General features: G+C 46.7%; 1 protein-coding gene across 1 annotated transcript; it reads right to left on the bottom strand.

Annotated features, from left to right (window-relative positions):
• Positions 1 to 4,633: 4,633 nt before the first annotated feature.
• Positions 4,634 to 11,886, bottom strand: LOC125453075 (BTB/POZ domain-containing protein KCTD14-like). The gene is made up of 3 exons (XM_048532158.2): positions 11,796 to 11,886; positions 5,422 to 5,429; positions 4,634 to 5,305 (listed from the first exon to the last, which is right to left on the bottom strand). Exons 1-3 carry the CDS (start codon positions 11,884 to 11,886, stop codon positions 4,634 to 4,636), a joined length of 771 nt encoding a protein of 256 aa, XP_048388115.2.
• Positions 11,887 to 20,022: the final 8,136 nt, after the last annotated feature.

Below are 20,022 nucleotides of genomic sequence, written 5' to 3'. Positions count from 1 at the left end.
CAATGGGAAATACATGCGAAACATCTTTACTGAGGGAGTGAGGTGACTGTGGATTTCCACCTCTTTGTTTCAGATGTGTACTATTGAACATGAAAGGGGGAAGCTGGATAATCACAAGTGAGGAAGGAATGGAAAGATATGCTGATGAGGGAGACTTGAAGAAGAGTCTCCTTTGTACTAAGAGCCCCAGCACAGACCTTTGTATTCTAGGTCAGAGATTTCAACGTCCTCAGCAGGAGTACTACAGATTGAGCTGGTCAGATACTAAAGGACATAGCTGCTAGACTGGGTCTGCGGCAGGTGGTGAGGGGACCAACAAGAGGGAAAAATATACTTAACCTCATCCTTGCTAGTAACTACAGCAGGCTGACATCTGTCCATGACAGTAGTAGTAAGAGTACGCAACGCACAGTCTTTGTGGGGACGAAGCCCCACCTTCACATAGAGCCACACAACACGATGGAAGTTGTTCTCAATCGCAGTGCTAAATGGGACAGATTTTGCAGAACAACTCAAGACTGGGCACCCATGAGGCAGTGTGGGCCATCAACATCAGAATTGTACTCCAGCACAATGTGTAACCTCGTGGCCCGGCGTATCCCCCACTCAAGCATTACTATCAAGCCAGGGGATCAACCCTGGTTCAATGGAGAGGGCAGGAGGGCGTGCCTGAAGATAATGCGTCATCGTGGTGAAGCCACCAAACAGGCCCACTTGCCCATGAAACAGCCGGTGCAGCAAGTAATAGACCTAAGCGATCCCTTAACCAATAGATCAGATTTAATCTCTGTAGTCCTGCCACATCCATTCATGAATGGTGGTGAGCAATTAAACAACTCTCTGCAGGAGGTGCCTCCACAAATATCCCCATCCTCAATGATGGAAGATCCCAGCACGTCAGTGCAAAAGATAAGGCTGAAGCATTTGCGGAAAACTTCAGCCAGAAGTGCTGAGTGGATTATCCCATCTCCACCTCCTCTGGTGATCCCCAGCATTTCAGATACCAGTCTTCAGCCAATTTGATTCATTCCATGTGATATCAGGAACCAATCATAGATGCTGGATGCTGCAAAGGCTAAGGGCCCTGACAACATTCCGGCAATGGTACTGAAGACTTGCCGCCCCCCCCAGCCAAGCTGTTCCAGTACAGTTACAACACCGGTATCTACCTGACAATATGGCAAATTGCCCAAGTATGTCCTGTACACAAAAAGCAGGACAAATCCAACCTGGTCAATTATCGCCCTATCAGTCTACTCTTGATCAACAGTAAAGTGATGGTATCAAACAGCACCTGCTCAGCTTGGGCTCCGCCAGGCCCACTCAGCTCCTGACCTCATTACAGCCTTGGTTTAAACATGTACCAAAGAGCCAAATTCCAGGAGTGAGGTGAGAATGACAGCCCTTGACATCAAGGCTGCTTTTGACCGAGTGTGGCATCAAGGAGTCCTAGCAGCACCGGAATCAATGTGTATCAGGTGGCAAACGCTCCCGTGGTTGGGGTCATACCTGACACATAGGAAGATTGTCGTGGTTGTTGGAGGGCAATCATTTCCGCTCCAGGACATCTCTGCAGGGTTCCTCAGGATAATGTCCTCATCCCAACCATCTTTGGCTGCTTCATCAATGACAATCCCTCCATGGTATGGTCAGAAGTGGGGAAGTTTGTCAATGACTACATAAAGCTCAGCACCATTCGTGACTCCTCAGATACTGAAGCAGTCTGTTGTCAACTGCAACAAGATCTGGTCAATATCCAGCCTTGGGCTGACAAGTGGCAAGTGACATTTATGCTACACAAATGCCAGGCTATAACTATCACCAATAAGAGACAATCTAGCTGCTACCCCTTGACATTCAATAGTGTTACCATTACTGAACCCTTCACTATCAACATCCGAGGGGTTGTCATTGACCAGAAACTCAACGGGACTCACCACATAAACACTGGCTACAAGAGCAGGACAGAAGCTAGAAATACTGCAGCGAGTAACTCGCCTCCTGACTCCCCAAAGTCTACCCCACAATTTACAAGGCACAAGTCAGGAGTGTGATGGAATACTCCCCATTTGCCTGGATGAGTGCAGCCCCAACAACACACAAGAAGCTTTGACACCATCCAGGGCAAAGCAGGCTGCTTGATTGGCACCACATCCACAAACATCCACTCCTTCCATCACTGACACTCAGTAGCAGCAGTGTGTATATATCTACAAGATGCGGAAATTCACCAAAGATCCTCAGACAGGACCTTCCAAACCCACCACTGCTTCCATCTAGAAGGTCTAGGGCAGCGGACATATGGAAATACCACCACCTTCAAGTTCCCCTCCAAGGTATTCACCATCCTGAACTGGAAATATATTGCCTTTCTTTCACTGTTGCTGGGTCAAAATGCTGGAATTCCCTCCCCAAGGGCATTATGTGTCAACCCACAGCAGGAGGAATCCAGTAGTTGAAGAAGGCAGTTCACCCACACTTCTTAAGGGCATCTAGGCATGGGCCAGCCATCGTCACCCACATCCCACAAATGAGTAAAGATAAAACAAAGCCATTGTTCAAGTGATTCTGTGCTATGAAAAGTGGCCACTCTTACCATCATTTTTATGCCAGCCAAAATAATGAGATACCCAACCTAATCCCACTTTGCAGCACTTGAGATGTTGTTTTTTAATTCATTCGGGAGGTTGTCCCTGACCAGGCTACTTATTGCCCAAAACTAATTGCCCAGAGGGCAGTTGAGAGTCAAACACATTGCTGAGGGTGTGGAGTCACATATAGGCCAGACCAGGAAAGGATAGCAGTTTCTTTCCTTGAATGACATTAGTGAACAAGATGGATTTTTTGTGAAAATGATCAGGGTGGGATTTGAAACTGGGTCCCTAGAACATTACCTGGGTCTCTGGATTAACAGTCTAGTGATAATACCACCAGGCCATCGCCTCCCCTTGATAATATCCTTTAACGCTATTCTTTTGTGGGATGTGTGCATCACTGGCAAAGTCAGCATTTGTTCTTCATCTTTAGCTACCCTTGAGCTGAATGGCATGATGGAGAGTTAAGGGTCTATCACATTATCAGTCTGGGGTCACATGCAAGCCAGATAGGCTAAAGATGGTGAATATCCTTCCTTATAGGGTATTATTGAACCAGAACGATCTTAACAACAATTCACAGAACCACTGAATTGTAATAGTGCAGATGAAGGCCAAATGGCCCACTAAGTTTGTATAGATTCTATCACCCAGAGCCAATCTCTTGCCTTTGGCCCATATCCCTGCATACAAATTCTATTCACATAACCACCCAATGTCCCTCTTGAATGTCTCAGTTGAACCTGCCTTCACCATGTTTCCAGGCAATGCATTCCAGAACTTAACTCCTCTCTGGGTGAAGTTTTCCTTTCCCACATCACCCTTGCTTCATTGACACATCACTTTAAATCTGTGTCCTTTTTTTTCCTCTTACAAGTGAGAGCATCTTCCTCCTATCCTATCTTGCCTAGCTTGCTCGTGATTTTGAAAACCTCTATCAAATCCCCTCCTAGCCTTCTCTCCAAAGAGAACAGCTCCAACTTCACTCTATCCTTGTCAATGAAGTTTCTGGAGTCATTCTTATAAATTGCTTCTGCATTCTCTCTCCAACACATTCACATCTTTCCTGTAATGAGGTGCTCGGAACTCTACACAATACTCTAGCTGAGGCCTAACAATGTATTTTTTTCCCCCCACTTATGGGTAAGGTCAGAACTTGGGCCTATAAATACAAGATCAGTGGAGCATTGGTAAGGTGGACAGCAAGCAGGTGTTTCCTTTCATTTTAGGTCCAATAATGAGGAGACACATGAGGTGGAAGACAGGAGGTTTAGAGGGAATTTGAGGAATAGATATTTGGAAGATGTTTGGAGTCTGGAATGCACTGTCTGGGAAGGCAGCCGTTTCAAAAAAAAAAGGATGGTCGCTTGAAATGGCATAACATTCAAGGCTGTGGTCCTGGTGTGGGAAAGTGGGATTAATGTAGATGAATCAGCACTGATTTGATGGGCCTTTCAGCCCCTTTAGCACTAACTCTAAACCCAGTTGGGAATTCAGGAGAAAAGTGTTTTTTCAAGCAATGGTTTGCCTATGGGATTCACTGCCCCACAGTAGCTGATGTAATTAGATTAGATTAGATTCCCTGCAGTGTGGAAACAGGCCCTTCAGCCCAACAAGTCCACACTGCCCCTTGAAGCATCCCACCCAGACCCATTCCCCTATAACCCACACACCCCTGACCACCACGGGCAATTTAGCATGGCCAATCCACCTAACCTGCGCATCTTTGGACTGTGGGAGGAAACCGGAGCACCCGGAGGAAACCCACGCAGACACGGAGAGAATGTGCAAACTCCACACAGACAGTCGCCCGAGGCGGGAATCGAACCCGGTCCTAAGCGCTGTGAGGCTGCAGTGCTAACCACTGAGCCACCGTGCCACCCCAAATCAACATCGATGAACAGATGGGGAATCTAGATAAACACAAGGTGGCAAAAAGTAGGGGATTATGTAGTTGGAACCTGGATGAGGAGGCTGAGCTGTAACGTGAACGATCTCACAGGCCTCTTGGCTTATCTGTAAATACTGTGTAAATGCATTTACCACCAAGTGAAAATAAGTTCATAGAACAAGTTGCAAGAGTGGGAGAGCAGCCCTCTCCCTGCCTTGTAGGGCTGGTAAGAAACATTGTAGCCTCGTTTCTCAATGTCCAGTTTGATGCAGTCCAGTAAATCGGAGACTGTTGGCGAAAATCTCCAGGGGCCGAATTTCACCAGAGTATCTTTGCTGGGGCCCAGATCATCAATGGCGTCCAGGACTTTTGCCTCATCCTCTTTGTTTTTGATGACACAGGCCATCACCCAGGATCGACGAGACCCCACGCTATCCGCCCTGGCCAGCTGAATGACCACTTCGATGTTCTCCCTGTAATTTGGCACCTCGCTCAAAAACTGCTGCCTCCCGACCAGCTCACCATACAATGCCGGCGAATCCTTCAGCAGCTCTACCAGTGGCTCGATGTTATAGAACAGGGCCTCCTGGTAAATTTCCTGGATGTAGTGGGTTGGTGACTGCCCGCTGCGAAGGAAGGCCAGGATGTATTTGAAGAACGTTCCTTCTCTGTCGATGAAGATTCTCCCTTTCTGGTCGATGGTTGCTTTGCCAGGATTGCTGCACAGCTCGGCCAGTGTGGATCGAGGATATTTCCTCAGGGTACTTACTGTTGTGGTGTAGATCTCACCCCCAACGTTAAGAATCATGACTCCTGAAGCCTGTTACAGGGGAAGGAAAGGAGAATTTCATCATTAAATGTAAATTCTCTGTGGGTATGGCAGTGTTGTGATCATGTTTCAAGGCTGGTAAACTGAAAGTAAAGTTCCAGTCCTACCAAAGCAGCTGAAGGGGGCAAAGAAACCCGGAGTCAACAGCTGATACCAGTGAACATAGCATGTCTGTGGAAGCAGGCCACTTGGCCCATCACGTCCACTCTAAACAGCATCCCAACCCCAACTCTGTCCCTGCAACCCTGCATTTCCCATAGCTAATGCACCCAGCCTGCAAGTCCCAGGAATATATGGGCAATTTCCCATGGCCAGTTCACCTAACCTGCGCATCTTTTGGACTGTGGAGGGAAACCGGAGCACCCAAGGAACGCAGATGTGGGGAGAATGTGCCAGCATCAGTCACCTGAGGCTGGTATGGAACTTGGGTCCCTGATGCTCTGAGGCAGCAGTGCTAACCACTGTGCCACCCCTTGAATGGCATTCTTGAAACTGAAGAAATGTTAGGAAGGTTCTGATTGAGAGCTATTGAAAATTATGAGAGGTGCAGACAGTAGATCATGAGATTTTTTAACCCATGGCATTCATGTTTAAGACCAGAGGCCATGAGCTTAAGGTGAGCAGCATGTGGTTTAGAGAAGATCTGAGGAAAATATCTTCACCTGGAGGGTGGTTAAAAACATGGAATATGCTGCCTGAGGGGGTGGTGGAGGCAGGTATGCTCTCAACATTTAAGTGCTCATCCAGATACTCCTTAAAATGTCAGGACATGGCAGGCTAAGGAGCAAATGGAATTGGTGCAGTTTAGAGTTTGCTGGTCAGCATAGACACGGCAGGCCAAAGGGCATGTTTCTATGCTGTATTATTCAGAGGAGGCTGTTCAGTCTTTCAAGACTGTTCTCACATTCAGTGAGATCATTGCTGATCTCTAATCAGTTTGAGAGATACTGGATGGGGTAGTTATTTGGGGCTTTAATGGAGGGAGTGAGTGTAGAACAACGTTTGAAGCCAAACAAGAAAATAAGTCACACAGTTGTACAGCACAGAAACAAACCCTCCGGTCCAACTTGACCATGCCATCCAGCTACCCTAAATTAATCTAGTCCCATTAACCAGCATTTGGCCCATGTCCTTCTAAACACTCCCTAGCCCTATACCCATCCAGATACCTTTTAAACATTGTGGTTGTACCAGCCGCCGCCACTACTTCTGGCACCTGATTCCAGATAAGCATCGCGCTCAGTGAAAATGCTAGCTCTTAGCTCCCTTTTAGGTCTTTCCCCTATCACCTTAAACCTATGTTTGCCCTCTACTTCTGGACGCACCCACCCTGGGGACAAGAACCTTGGCTATTTACCCGATCCATGCCCCTCAAGATTTTATAAACTCTGAGGTCACCCCTCAGCCTCTGACACTTTGGGGAAAATAACGGGTCAAGGGAATTGAGAAGGAGCATGCTCTGTCATCCCAGTAGTTGGGTACAAACCAGGAAAAAAATCTCAAAGTACAATACAACACAGGAACAGGCCCTTCAGCCCTCCAAGGCTGCACGGGCACGTTTTGCCCATCCATACTCAAACTGTTTTCACCTACAGGATCCGTATCCCTCGCTGTCCTTGCTGTTTATATATCCATCCAAGTGCTTCTTGAATGCTGCTAATGTGTCGGCTTTCACCACCTTCTCTGGCAGTGTGTTCGAGGCACTCACCACCCTTTGTGTGAAAAACCCGTCTTCTTGCACCTTGAGCCTGTATCCTCTAGTAATTGACCCGTCCACCTCGTACTTTCCATCCTAAACATGCTGTTCACAATCTTATAAACTTGTATTATGTCACCCCTCAACCTCCTGCATTCAGTGAGAAGAAACCCAGTCTATCCAACCTTTCTTCATAGCTAAAATTCCCCCATACCAGGCAACATCCTAGTAAACCTTAGCTGTACCCTCTCCAAAGCATCCACAGCTGGGGTGTGTGGGTTATAGGGAAGGGATCTGGGTGGGATGCTTCAAGGGTCGGTGTGGACTTGTTGGGCCGAAGGGCCTGTTTCCACGCTGTAGGGAATCTAATCTATCCTTCTGGTAGTGTAGGGACCGGAACCGTACACAATATTCCAAGTGTGGCCCAACCAAAGTTCTATAAAGCTACGGCAAAACTTGCCTATCCATGCACTCAATGCCCCCTCCAATGAAAGCAAGCATCCCATAGGCATTTTTTAATACCTTATCTACCTGCACTGCCGCTTTCAGTGATCCTGCACATCCAGATCCCTCTGCATATCAATACTCCTGAGGGTTCCACCATTCACTGTATAATTTCCACCTGAAATTGACCTTCCAAAATGCATCACCTCACACATATTGGATTAAGTGCCACCTGCCATTTTTCTGCCCATTGCCTCCAACTGATCTATATCCAGTGACAATGCTCCTCTGTCTGAAACCTCACCAATCTTTGTATTGTCGATCAACTTATTAATTAGACCAGCCACATTTTCCACCGAATCATTTATGTAGATCATGAACAGCGGAGGTCCCACCACTGATCTCTGTAGACCACCACTAGTCGCAACCATCCATTCTGAAAAGCATCCTTCCACTGCTACCCTCTGTGTCTTATGAATAAGCCGGTTCTGTATCCAATTTGCCAGCTCATCCCTGATACTAGATGACTTCAGCTTTCGTACCAGTCTGCCATGAGGGACCTTGTCAGAGGCTTTGCCAAATTCCGTGTAGACAACATCAATCACAATTCCCTGACGCCCGAAACATCAGCTTTTGTGCTGTGGCCTGCTGTGTTCATCCAGCTCCACACTTTGTTGACTCGGATTCTCCAGCATCTGCAGTTCCCATTATCTCTGAATCATCTTCATTACCTCCTCAAAAGATTTGGTCAAGTTAGTGAGGCATGACCTCCCCCACACAAAACTACGCTGTCTATTGATAAAAAGTCAATTTGCTTCTAAACGCATACAGTTTTGTCCCTGAGAATCTTTTACAATAATTTCTCCACTGATGTGATGGTTTGGGTAACAACAACAGTTTGCATTTACATAGCCAGTCCAGCAGCACCTGTGGAGAACATAATATGTTTGATGCCTGTAAATGCTAATTATGTTTGCCTCTGCTGCTGGCAGACCAGAAAATTTCCATCATTTTCTGTGCTTTTTTTTTCAGATTTGCAAAACCCACAGTTGTTTGTCCCTCTGCGACCCCCCCCACCCCCCCCGCTTAACGAAGTTTGGGTGCGACATGACGTTGAACCCTTCTTCCATCCTCTTCCCCTCCGTGCTCATTTCTTTGGACAAGAGCCCTCTCCCAGTCCCACAGACCCCTTTGCCCAACTCCAACATTCTCCCTCCACCTGGCCCCCTCCCTCCGTCCTTTTACCTAACCTCAATCTTTTCATTGAGATTTGTCGACGTGACATCAGTCGCCTCAATTTCACTGCCCCTCTCGACCACTCCAACCTATCTCCCTCCGAACTGACTACGCTCCGTGCACTCAGATCTAACCCTGACTTTGTTATTGAACCTGCCGATAAGTTGTTGTTGTCTGGTGTACTGACCTCTATCTTGCAGAGGCTGAGGGTCAGCTCTCAGAATCCTCCTCCGTCCTTCCCCTGGACCATGGCACATCAGGCCATTGTGTCCACTACAGTTACAGATCTCATTTCATCTGGTGATCTCCTTCCATCTGCTTCCAAGCTAATAGTCCCCCAACGCCGCTCAGCTCATTTCTACCTCCTGCCAAAAATCCACAAACAGGACTGTCCAGGCAGACCCATTGTAACACTGATAATGGGAACTGCAGATGCTGGAGAATTCCAAGATAATAAAGTGTGGAGCTGGATGAACACAACAGGCCCAGCAGCATCTCAGGAGCACAAAAACTGACGTTTCGGGCCTAGACCCTTCATCAGAGACCCATTGTTTCAGCCTGCTCATGCCCCACAGAACTCATCTCTTCCTACCTTGACTCGGTCTTCTCCCCCCGGTCCAATCCCTACCCACATACATCCATGAATCATCTGACGTTTTACGCCAGTTTCAAAGCTTCCAGTTTACCAGCTCCAGCCACCTCCTCTTTACCATGGATTATATCCCTTTCTACATCCATTCCCCACCAGGAGGGTCTTCGGGCTCTCCGCTTCTTCCTGGAGCAAAGACCTGAACCATCTGCACCTGCCACCACCCTCCTGCACTTGGCCGAGCTTGTCCTCAACCTCAACAACTTCTCTTTCAACTCCTCCCATTTTCTTCAGGTAAGAGGAGTGGCCATGGGTACCCACATGGGCCCCACGTTATGCCTGTCTCTTCGTGGGAGACGTGGAACATTTCTTGTTCCAATCCTATTCTGGCCCCCACCCACAACTCTTTCTCTGATACAACGGTGATACCATCGGTGCTACTTCCCTCTCTCATCGAGAATTGGAAAACTTCATCAATTTCGCCTCCAATTTCCACCCTGCCCTCACTTTCACCTGGTCTATCTCTGACTCCTCCCTTCCCTTCCTTGACATTTCTGTTTCCATTTCTGGAGATAGACTGGCCACTAATATCCACAGCTACCTGGACTGTACATCCTCACACCCCACTTCCTGTAAAGACACCATCCCATTTTCTCAGTTCCTCCGTCTCCGTCGCACACGTTCAGATGAGGCCAACTTCGACAAGGGACCCTCTGAAATGTCCACCTCTTTCCTCAACCGAGGATTCCCCGTTATCGACAGGGCCCTCAATTGCGTCCGACCCATCTCCCGCACTTTTGCCCTCACCCCTTCTCTTCTCTCCCACAACAGCGATAGGGTCCCCCTTATCCTCACCTACCATCCCTCCAGCATCCATATCCGGATCATCAGACACCATTTCCACCACATCCAGCAAGTTGCCACCACCAGACACATATTCCCCTCCCCTCCCTTGACTGCCTTCCACAGGGACCATTCCATCCGGGACACCCTGGTCCACGCTTCCTTCACCCCAACACCTCCCCAGAGCCCTACGGCACCTTCCCCTGTAACCAGTGAAGGTGCAACACCTGTCCATTAACCTCCTCCCTCCCCAGTATCCAAGGGCCCAAACACACCTTCCAGGAGAAGCAACACTTCACCTGCACTTCCCAGAATTTAGTCTACTGCATTCGCTGCTCACAATGTGGTCTCTCCTACGTGGCTTCACCTTCTGTTTCAGCCTACCATGAGGGACCTTGTAAAAGGCCTTATCAAAATCCTTATAGACATCACCTGCTGCCCTGCCCTCATCAATCATTTTTGTCACTTCCTCAAAAAGCTCAACCACGTCAGTGAGACATGAACATTCCTGCATATAGCTGTGATGCCTATCACTAATAAGTCCATACTTTTCAAAACATGAGTAAATCCTTTCTCTAAAAATCTTTTCCAATAATTTCCCTACCACTGCTCAGTGCTCTGTGACCTACTCGAATATCCCTGTTGCCCTTCTTAAACAAAAGAGCACAAATGGCTACTCTCCAGAATTCTGGAACCTCTCCAGTGACTAAACAGGATGCAAGTATTTCATACAACGCCCCAGCAAATTCCCCACCTACCTCCCTCACCATTTTGGGATAGGTCTCATCTGGGGACTTGCTTACCTTTAATGCTTTTCCAAAAACCCAACACTTTTTTTCAATATTGACAAGCCATAGAATATCAAAATATCCTTCTGGAGACTCACTGTCTACCATGTCCTTCTCATACGATCATAGAGTCCCCACACTGTGGAAACAGGCCCTTCGGCCCAACAAATCCACACTTGATCCTCAGAGCATCCCACCCAGACCTATCCCCTTGTAACCCACCTAATCTACACATTAGGGACAATTTAGCATGACCATCTTTGGCTTGTGGTAGAAAACTGGTGCACCCAAAGGAAGCCCACGCAGTTACAGGGAGAATGTGCAAACTCCACACACACAGTCACCCGAGATAACAAAGTGTGGGGCAGGATGAACACAGCAGGCCAAGCAGCATCTCAGGAGCACAAACGCTGACGTTTCGGGCCTTGACCCTTCATCAGAGAGGGGGATTGGGAGAGGGTTCTGAAATAAATAGGGAGAAAGGGGGAGGCGGATCGAAGATGGATCAAGGCCAAAGAGATTACAAGAGAGTTGCAGTGCGAGTGAGATCCCCTGAGGTTTGTCCAGAGGGAGGAGGGTAACTTCTTCAGGTTAGGCATCCCTGGAAGAGGCTTTGCAGTGAGGTTAAAATTGTATCAGAGATATTGGGAACTGCGGATGCTGGAGAATCAAGATAACAAAATGTGAAGCTGGATGAACACAGCAGGCCAAGCAGCATCTTAGGAGCACAAATTGAGCCTGGTTCCCTGGCGCTGCGAGGCAGCTGTGTTATTCACTGCTTTGTAAATATTGATTTGGAGTATTTGTTAAGTAACCCACTTCCTTTAGCTCCAAACACAAATTCCCTCCTTTGTGTTTGACTGGATGTAATCTTTCTCAACCTACCCTCTTGCTTGGGATTTCCCTTAATCCTGTTCGCCAAAGTCATTTCATGGTCCCCTTTAGCCGTCCTAAGTCCTTGTTTGAGTTCTTTCATGGTGTCTTTATATTCTTCAAGGGTTCTGCCTGTCTTCAGTTTCCTAAACTTTACCTGTGTCTCCTTTTTGTTTTTGATTAAGTACACAATTTCTCTTGTCATCCTGAATTTTGCCATCCTTATCCTTCATTTTTGCAGGCACATACTGGTCCAGAAGCCTAATCAACTGGCTTTTAAAAGATTCCCACAAGTCCAGATGTGGATTTATCCTCAAACAGCCGCCTCCAGTCTACATTCCCCACTTCCCGCCTAACACTGTGGGAGTTAGTCTTCCCCCAGTTTAGTACTTCCACCCGAAGACTCTTCCTTGCTATTATTCATAAGTAACTTTAAAACATAGGGAATTACAGTCACCCGTTCCTGAAATGCACACCCACTGAAACTCCAATCACCTGACCAGGCTCATTTCCCCAATAACAGGTTTAAAATTGTGCCTTTGTCTTAATTTTACTCTTTTTGTTTAAATATGTATGACTTCAGTCATTGATATAGGTGCCTTGGTGGGGTGGTTTATAAACCTTTTCACTTTTTTTTCAAGTAAATGTACACATGACAATAAGTTTCTAATCTATTTTACTTCCAAGTTGAGCTATTAGCATATCGTTAGCACATCATTCTGGGGTCGTCACTAGATCAGGGGCATTATCACTACACACCGCCTCTCTCAATGCTCCATGTCTTAATACTTGCCTTTTGCAACAAGCTACTGGTGTGTCTGATGGTGTGATGTTTTCGAGTTCTCAAACTCATGTCTGCTTTCCTCGCCTTCAGTGCAGAGGGGTGTCACTGCAGTGGGAACACGGCCCTGTGTTCCCCAATGGGTTCACCAACTGTTCCAGTGAGGCACAGGGGTCACAAACGACAAGATTCAGCCCTGCTCACTCTGACACCCACAGAACCAAGCACAACTGGTTTCCTGTTTGTGCCAGTTTCTTGCCTTTTGTAATTTAAGCAAATGCGCAAACAAATTCTCCAGAACAACCCAGTAGTTGGGGAAGGGAGGAGACAATGAGGATGTGCAGTCAGGAACTTTCTGGAAGGACTTTGTGAGACAACAAATTAACTTCCAAAACAGATTGCGATAATGAGTTGAGAGGGGATAAATTTACAAGGATTTAAGAGAGTGAGTCATGAGGTCAGTGGAAGAGGGCCAATGGAATAGCTATCTCTCAGAGAGCCAGCATGACTACTTTGAAATAGAATCATAGATTCCCTACAGAGTGGAAACGGGCCCAACAAGTCCACACCGACTCTCAGAACATCCCACCCATCCCTGAACACTACAGGCTATTTAGCATGGCCAATCCACCTAGCCTTTGGACTGTGGGAGGAAACCAGAGCACCCAGAGGAAATTCATGCAAATGCAGGGAGAATGTGCAAACTCCATACAAACTGTTGCCAAGACCGATAGCAAACTGAGAAAAGTCAAGTTGCAATAATGGTTTTAATTTCATATAGTTTAGAAGAAGTGTTTAATATGATAGAAGAATTTAATTGGATAGATAAAAAGAAACTATTTAGTCCTGATATGAAAATCGAGAACAGGATGTCATCTTGAGAATTGCAGTAGGCCATCTTATCGAAAAACAACACAGAGAGCACTGTTTTACTCAGTGAAATCTGCAGGCCACTTCCTCCAAAAGAATGTGGATAATTGGTCAATTTAAGTTTTCAAAACTGATTTAAGAGGGTAGAATCTGAGGACTCAATGAGCTTGCAGGGACCATTAGTGTGATAGGGACAAAACTGAGAGGAAAAAGGAACAAATTAATGGTTATTGGCATGGAGAAATATTGGACTGGTGGAAGAGATTGAAGGAGCAGAGATGCCTGAATGGGTGTCCAGCATCTTGACATGTTAAAGAAGTCCATGAATTCCTCACATTTCTTCTTGCAACAAGAGTGAATGAACAGAGGCAGCACGGTGGCTCAGTGGTTAGCACTGCTGCCTCACAATACCAGTGACCTGGGTTTGATTCCACCTTCAGGTGACTGCGTGGAGTTTGCACATTCTCCCCGTGTCTGCATGGGTTTCTGTTGGGTGCTACGGGCTCCTCCCACTGTCCAAAGATGTGCCAGTTAGGTGGATTGGCCATGCTAAATTGCCCGTAGTGTTCAGGGATATGTAGATTAGGGGGATAGGTCTGGATGGGATGCTGTGAGGTTCAGTGTGAATTTGTTTGGCCGAAGGACCTGTTTCCACTCTGTAGGGGTTCTACGATGGGTCAAATGACCTCTCTGTGCACTGCATAATTCTAGGATCTTAAGGTTTTGGAGTGGATCTGTAGCTCGGGTTGTGGGCGTTGAGGTCATTTGGCTCGTCGAGCTGGTTTGTTGTTCCGCAGACGTTTCATTACCGTGCTGGGTAACTTCCTCAGTGCAGCCCCCGATGAAACACTGGTGTGTTTTCCCACCTGGTTTGTAAACTCTGGGGTCCGTTGCAAGCAGTTTATGAGCAGTACGCTAGGGATTGCAGAAAAGGGAGAAATGCATGTTTTTGTCTCCAGCCCCTGTCATCACTCCAAAGTGTTTTAGAACATAGAACATAGAACAGTACAGCACAGAACAGGCCCTTCAGCCCACAATGTTGTGCCGACCATTGATCCTCATGTATGCACCCTCAAATTTCTGTGACCATATGCATGTCCAGCAGTCTCTTAAATGACCCCAATGACCTTGCTTCCACAACTGCTGCTGGCAACTCATTCCATGCTCTCACAACTCTCTGCGTAAAGAACCTGCCTCTGACATCCCCTCTATACTTTCCACCAACCAGCTTAAAACTATGACCCCTCGTGCTAGCCATTTCTGCCCTGGGAAATAGTCTCTGGCTATCAACTCTATCCATGCCTCTCATTATCTTGTATACCTCAATTAGGTCACCTCTCCTCCTCCTTTTCTCCAATGAAAAGAGACCGAGCTCAGTCAACCTCTCTTCATAAGATAAGCCCTCCAGTCCAGGCAGCATCCTGGTAAACCTCCTCTGAACCCTCTCCAAAGCATCCACATCTTTCCTATAATAGGGCGCCCAGAACTGGACGCAGTATTCCAAGTGCGGTCTAAGCAAAGTTTTATAGAGCTGCAACAAGATCTCACGACTCTTAAACTCAATCCCCCTGTTAATGAAAGCCAAAACACCATATGCTTTCTTAACAACCCTGTCCACTTGGGTGGCCATTTTAAGGGATCTATGTATCTGCACACCAAGATCCCTCTGTTCCTCCACGCTGCCAAGAATCCTATCCTTAATCCTGTACTCAGCTTTCAAATTCGACCTTCCAAAATGCATCACCTCGCATTTATCCAGGTTGAACTCCATCTGCCACCTCTCAGCCCATCTCTGCATCCTGTCAATGTCCCGCTGCAGCCTACAACAGCCCTCTACACTGTCAACGACACCTCCGACCTTTGTGTCGTCTGCAAACTTGCTGACCCATCCTTCAATTCCCTCGTCCAAGTCATTAATAAAAATTACAAACAGTAGAGGCCCAAGGACAGAGCCCTGTGGAACCCCACTCACCACTGACTTCCAGGCAGAATATTTTCCTTCTACTACCACTCGCTGTCTTCTGTTGGCCAGCCAATTCTGTATCCAAGCAGCTAAGTTCCCCTGTATCCCATTCCTCCTGACCTTCTGAATGAGCCTTCCATGGGGAACCTTATCAAATGCCTTACTGAAGTCCATATACACCACATCCACAGCTCGACCCTCATCAACCTTTCTAGTCACATCCTCAAAAAACTCGATAAGGTTTGTAAGGCATGACCTACCCCTCACAAAGCCGTGTTGACTGTATTTGATCAAGCCATGCTCTTCCAGATGGTCATAAATCTTATCCCTCAGAATCCTTTCTAACACCTTGCAGACGACAGACGTGAGACTTACCGGTCTATAATTGCCGGGGATTTCCCTATTTCCTTTCTTGAAGAGAGGAATTACATTTGCCTCTCTCCAGTCCTCAGGTACTACTCCAGTGGAGAGCGAGGATGCAAAGATCTTCGCAAGTGGCGAAGCAATTGCATTTCTCGCTTCCCAAAGCAGCCGAGGACAAATCTGATCCGGGCCTGGCGACTTGTCAATCTTAATGTTTGACAAAATTTTCAGCACATCAGCTTCCTCTATCTCTATCCATTCCAGCATGCACACCTGCTCTTCAAAGGTTTCATTCACTACAAAGTTGGTTTCTTTCGTAAAGACAGAAGCAAAAAACTCATTTAGGGCTTCCCCTACCTCCTCAGGCTCCACACACAAGTTCCCTATGCTATCCCTGATCGGCCCTACTCTTTCTTTGACCATTCTCTTATTCCTCACGTAAGTGTAAAATGCCTTTGTGTTTTCCCGGATTCCTTCTGCCAAGCCTTTCTCGTGCCCCCTCCTGGCTCTCCTCAGACCATTTTTGAGCTCCTTCCTTGCCTGCATGTAATCCTCTCTAGCTGAACTTGACCCTAGCTTCCTCCACCTTATGTAAGCTACCTTCTTCCTTTTCACTAGAAGCTCCACCGCTCTCGTCATCCAAGGTTCCTTAATCTTACCCCTTGCCTGTCTCAGAGGGACATATTTACTCATCACTCCCAACAACTGTTCCTTAAACCATCTCCACATGTCTATAGTTCCCTTACCATGGAACAACTGCTCCCAGTCCATGCTTCCTAACTCATGTCTAATCGCATCATAGTTTCCTCTTCCCCAATTAAATATCCTCCCATTTTGCCTAATCCTCTCCTTCTCCATAGCTATGTAAAATGTGAGGCAGTTATGGTCACTATCACCAAAATGCTCCCCCACCACAAGATCTGATACCTGCCCCGGCTCGTTTCCGAGCACCAAGTCTAGAATGGCCTCTCCCCTCGTCGGCCTGTCAACGTACTGCGTTAGGAAACCCTCCTGAACACACCTTACAAAAACAGCTCCATTCAAATCTTCTGCTCGAAGGAGGTTCCAATCAATATTAGGAAAGTTAAAGTCACCCATTACAACAACCCTACTACATCCACACTTTTCCAAAATCTGCCGACCTATGCTTTCTTCAATCTCCCTGCTGCTATTGGGGGGCCTGTAGTAAACCCCTAACGAGGTGACTACTCCCTTGCTGCTCCTAATTTCCACCCATACTGACTCAGTAGGCAGATCTTCCTCGACAAAGGAAGCTTCTGTAGCTGTGATACCCTCTCTGATTAGTAGTGCTACACCCCCTCCTCTTTTTCCCCCCTCCCTATTCTTATTAAATGTTCTAAACCCTGGAACATCCAGCAACCATTCCTGCCCATGAGAAACCCATGTCTCTGTTATGGCCACAACATCATAGCACCAGGTACTGATCCATGCTCTAAGTTCATCACTTTTATTCCTGTTTTAAGTGACATTAAGTATTTTCGAAATCTGTGTGCGGGGAACACGGTTGCTGATGATGGCACGGTACGATCCCACGAACACTGATGCAGTCCTGTATAGGCATTCAGCTTCTTGGGTGCTAACTGGTTGAGAACCAAACAGGGGATCATACACAGGGGAAGATCTGCTCTCTTTTGAAGGAGTGGCTGTGAGATCTTTAAACTCCACATGTCGGTACAGCCTTAATGCCTCTTTCAAGATATTTTCCTCATCAGCCTGCTTTGGGATGTTACTATACAAGCCTGACCTTAGAAATATTTAGACAGGTACATGGACGGGATAGGTATGGAGGGATTTGAACCAAGCACAGGCAAATGGGACTCGTTTAAATTGTGAAATCTGAGTGGCATAGGCAGGTGCGGCCGAATGGCCTGTTTCCATGCTGTGGACCTCTATCACTCTATGACCATAACCTCCTGGCCCAGAGGCAATGGCACTATCAGTGTTCCACATAGCCCTTAAGTACAAGCATTTTTCTCTGCTGGAAGTGTATGACAGTAGAGACCTTCTTCATAGATCATCGTCATAGAGCCCCTACAATGTGGGAACAGGCCCTTCGGCCCAACAAGTCAACACGAACCCACCAAGCATCCCACCCAGACCCATCCCCCACAACCCACTTGATCTGCATATCCTTGGAAACAAGGGCAAGGGCAATTTAGCAAGGGCCATTTCCACCTAACCCGCGCATCTTTGGACTGTGGGAGGAAACCCCTCAGACACGGGCAGGATGTGCAAACTCCACACAGACAGGCGCCCGAGGGTGGAACCGCCCTAACTATCTTAATATGTTTTTTCAACGATGCTGCGAAATCTCTGCTGTTTTCCCCACGTCGCAAACAGTGCACTGCGCCGGCATCGATCATTAGTTAATTTGCAGCGATGTGATCTGAGGTCACTAAAGTTGCTGTGTGAGTACCAGCCTCTTTTTGTTGGAAGTCCTGCAAAATTGATGCTCCGCAAGAACTCCGCTGCAGTCCCATGATGAATCAGCAGGAGGAGCATGTCCACTACATTGAAGGGGAGAAACCTTCAATTAGGCTCAGTGTAATCAAAGTGTAGAGCACAATCTGGGAAGTGTTTTCTTATTATGTTCGTACAGAATGAGAGGCAACGTAGAAAATAGGAGTAGGAGCAGGCCACTCAGCCCTTCAGGATTGCTCCTTTATTCAATATGATCATGGATGATCATCCAATTCAGTTCCTGTTCACACTTTCTCCCCCATATCCTTTGATCCCGTTAGCCCTAAGAATGATACCTAGATCTTCAATGTTTTGGCCTCAAACACCTTCTAAGGCAGAGAATTCCACAGGCTCCCCACCCTCAGGGTGAAGACATTTCTCCTCATCTCTATCCTAAACAGCCTACCCCATATCCTTAGGATGTGATCCCTAGTCATTGAGTCATAAAGCATTGAAATAGACCCTTTGGTCTAACTAGTCCGTGCCAACCATGTTCCCAAACTAAACTAATCCCACCTTTCCAGTGTCAGCAGGGTCTGTGATGAGGAGACACAAATTTAAGATAAAACAGGAATTGCTGGAGAAACCCAGCAGGTCTGGCAGCATCTGCGGAGGGAGAAATAATTAACATTTTGAGTCCAGTCATCTTTCTTCAGAAATGAAAGTGGCTGGGATCTATGCTGTTGATGAGTCAGTTGGGTGGGGTGGGGGGTCCTGCTACTGAATTCCTATAAGGACAGTTTCCCAGCTGTCATCAGTTCTGAAGAAGCCACTGATTGAAACAATTAACTGTTTCTCTCTCCACAGATGCTGCCAGACCTGCTGAATTTCTCCAGCAATTTCTGTTCTTGTTTGTTTCAGATCTCCAGCATCCACCTTTCTTCATTTTATTTAACATAAATTTACTATAATTGGCACAAGAACTGGCTGGGGGAATATGAATCCTTTTCGATGCTGTGAGATGTTGTGATCTGGAACATGCTGATTGCAAGTTTGATGGATTATAAATCAATAGAAACTTTCCAAAAAGACTTTGATAGTTACTTGAGAACAGTAAATTTGCAGGGCTAAGGGAACAGGATGCAAATAGGCAGAAAGATGCTTCAAAGTGTTTGTTAGGCCTCTATTGGAGTGCAGCATTCAATTTTGGTCTCCCTGCTATAGGAAAGATGTTGTGAAACTTGAAAAGGGTTCAGAAAAGATTTACAAGAATGTTGCCAGCGTTGGAGGGTTTGAGCTACAGGGAGAGAGCATTGGAGGCTGAGGGGTGATCTTATAGAGGTTTATAAAATCATGAGGGGCATGGGTAGGGTGAATAGTCAAAGTCTTTTTTCCAGCACTGGGGAGTCCAAAGCTAGAGGGCATAGGTTTAAGGTGAGAGGGGATAGATTTAAAAGATATGTAAAAGGCAACTTTTTCATGCAGAGACTGGTGCTTGTATGGAATGAGCTGCTAGAAGAGGTGGGGACAAATACAACATTGAAAAGGCACCTGGATGTCTACATGAATTGAAGGATTTAGAAGGATATGGGCCAAATGCTGGAAAGTAGGATGAGATTAAATTAGGATATTTGACCAGCATGAGCAATGTTGAGGGGTGACATTATAGAGGTTTATAAAATTACGAGGGGCATAGATAAGGTAAATAGCAAATGTCTACTCCCTATGGTGGGGGAGTTCAGAACAAGAGGGCATGGAGAGAAAGATCTAGAAGGGATCTGAGGGGTAACTTTTCATGCAGAGGATGGTTCATATGTAGATTGAACTGCCTGAGGAAGTGA

The sequence above is a fragment of the Stegostoma tigrinum genome, chromosome 6 (assembly GCF_030684315.1).
Source record: "Stegostoma tigrinum isolate sSteTig4 chromosome 6, sSteTig4.hap1, whole genome shotgun sequence".
Taxonomy (NCBI): domain Eukaryota; kingdom Metazoa; phylum Chordata; class Chondrichthyes; order Orectolobiformes; family Stegostomatidae; genus Stegostoma; species Stegostoma tigrinum.
Note: the sequence above shows the minus strand (reverse complement) of the source record. Positions and strands in the feature narration are given on the sequence as shown.

Coding starts and splice junctions, on each gene's coding strand:
- LOC125453075 (XM_048532158.2), bottom strand. CDS start 11,886: ATGAAAGAACTCAAACAAGGACTTAGGACGGCTAAAGGGGACCATGAA.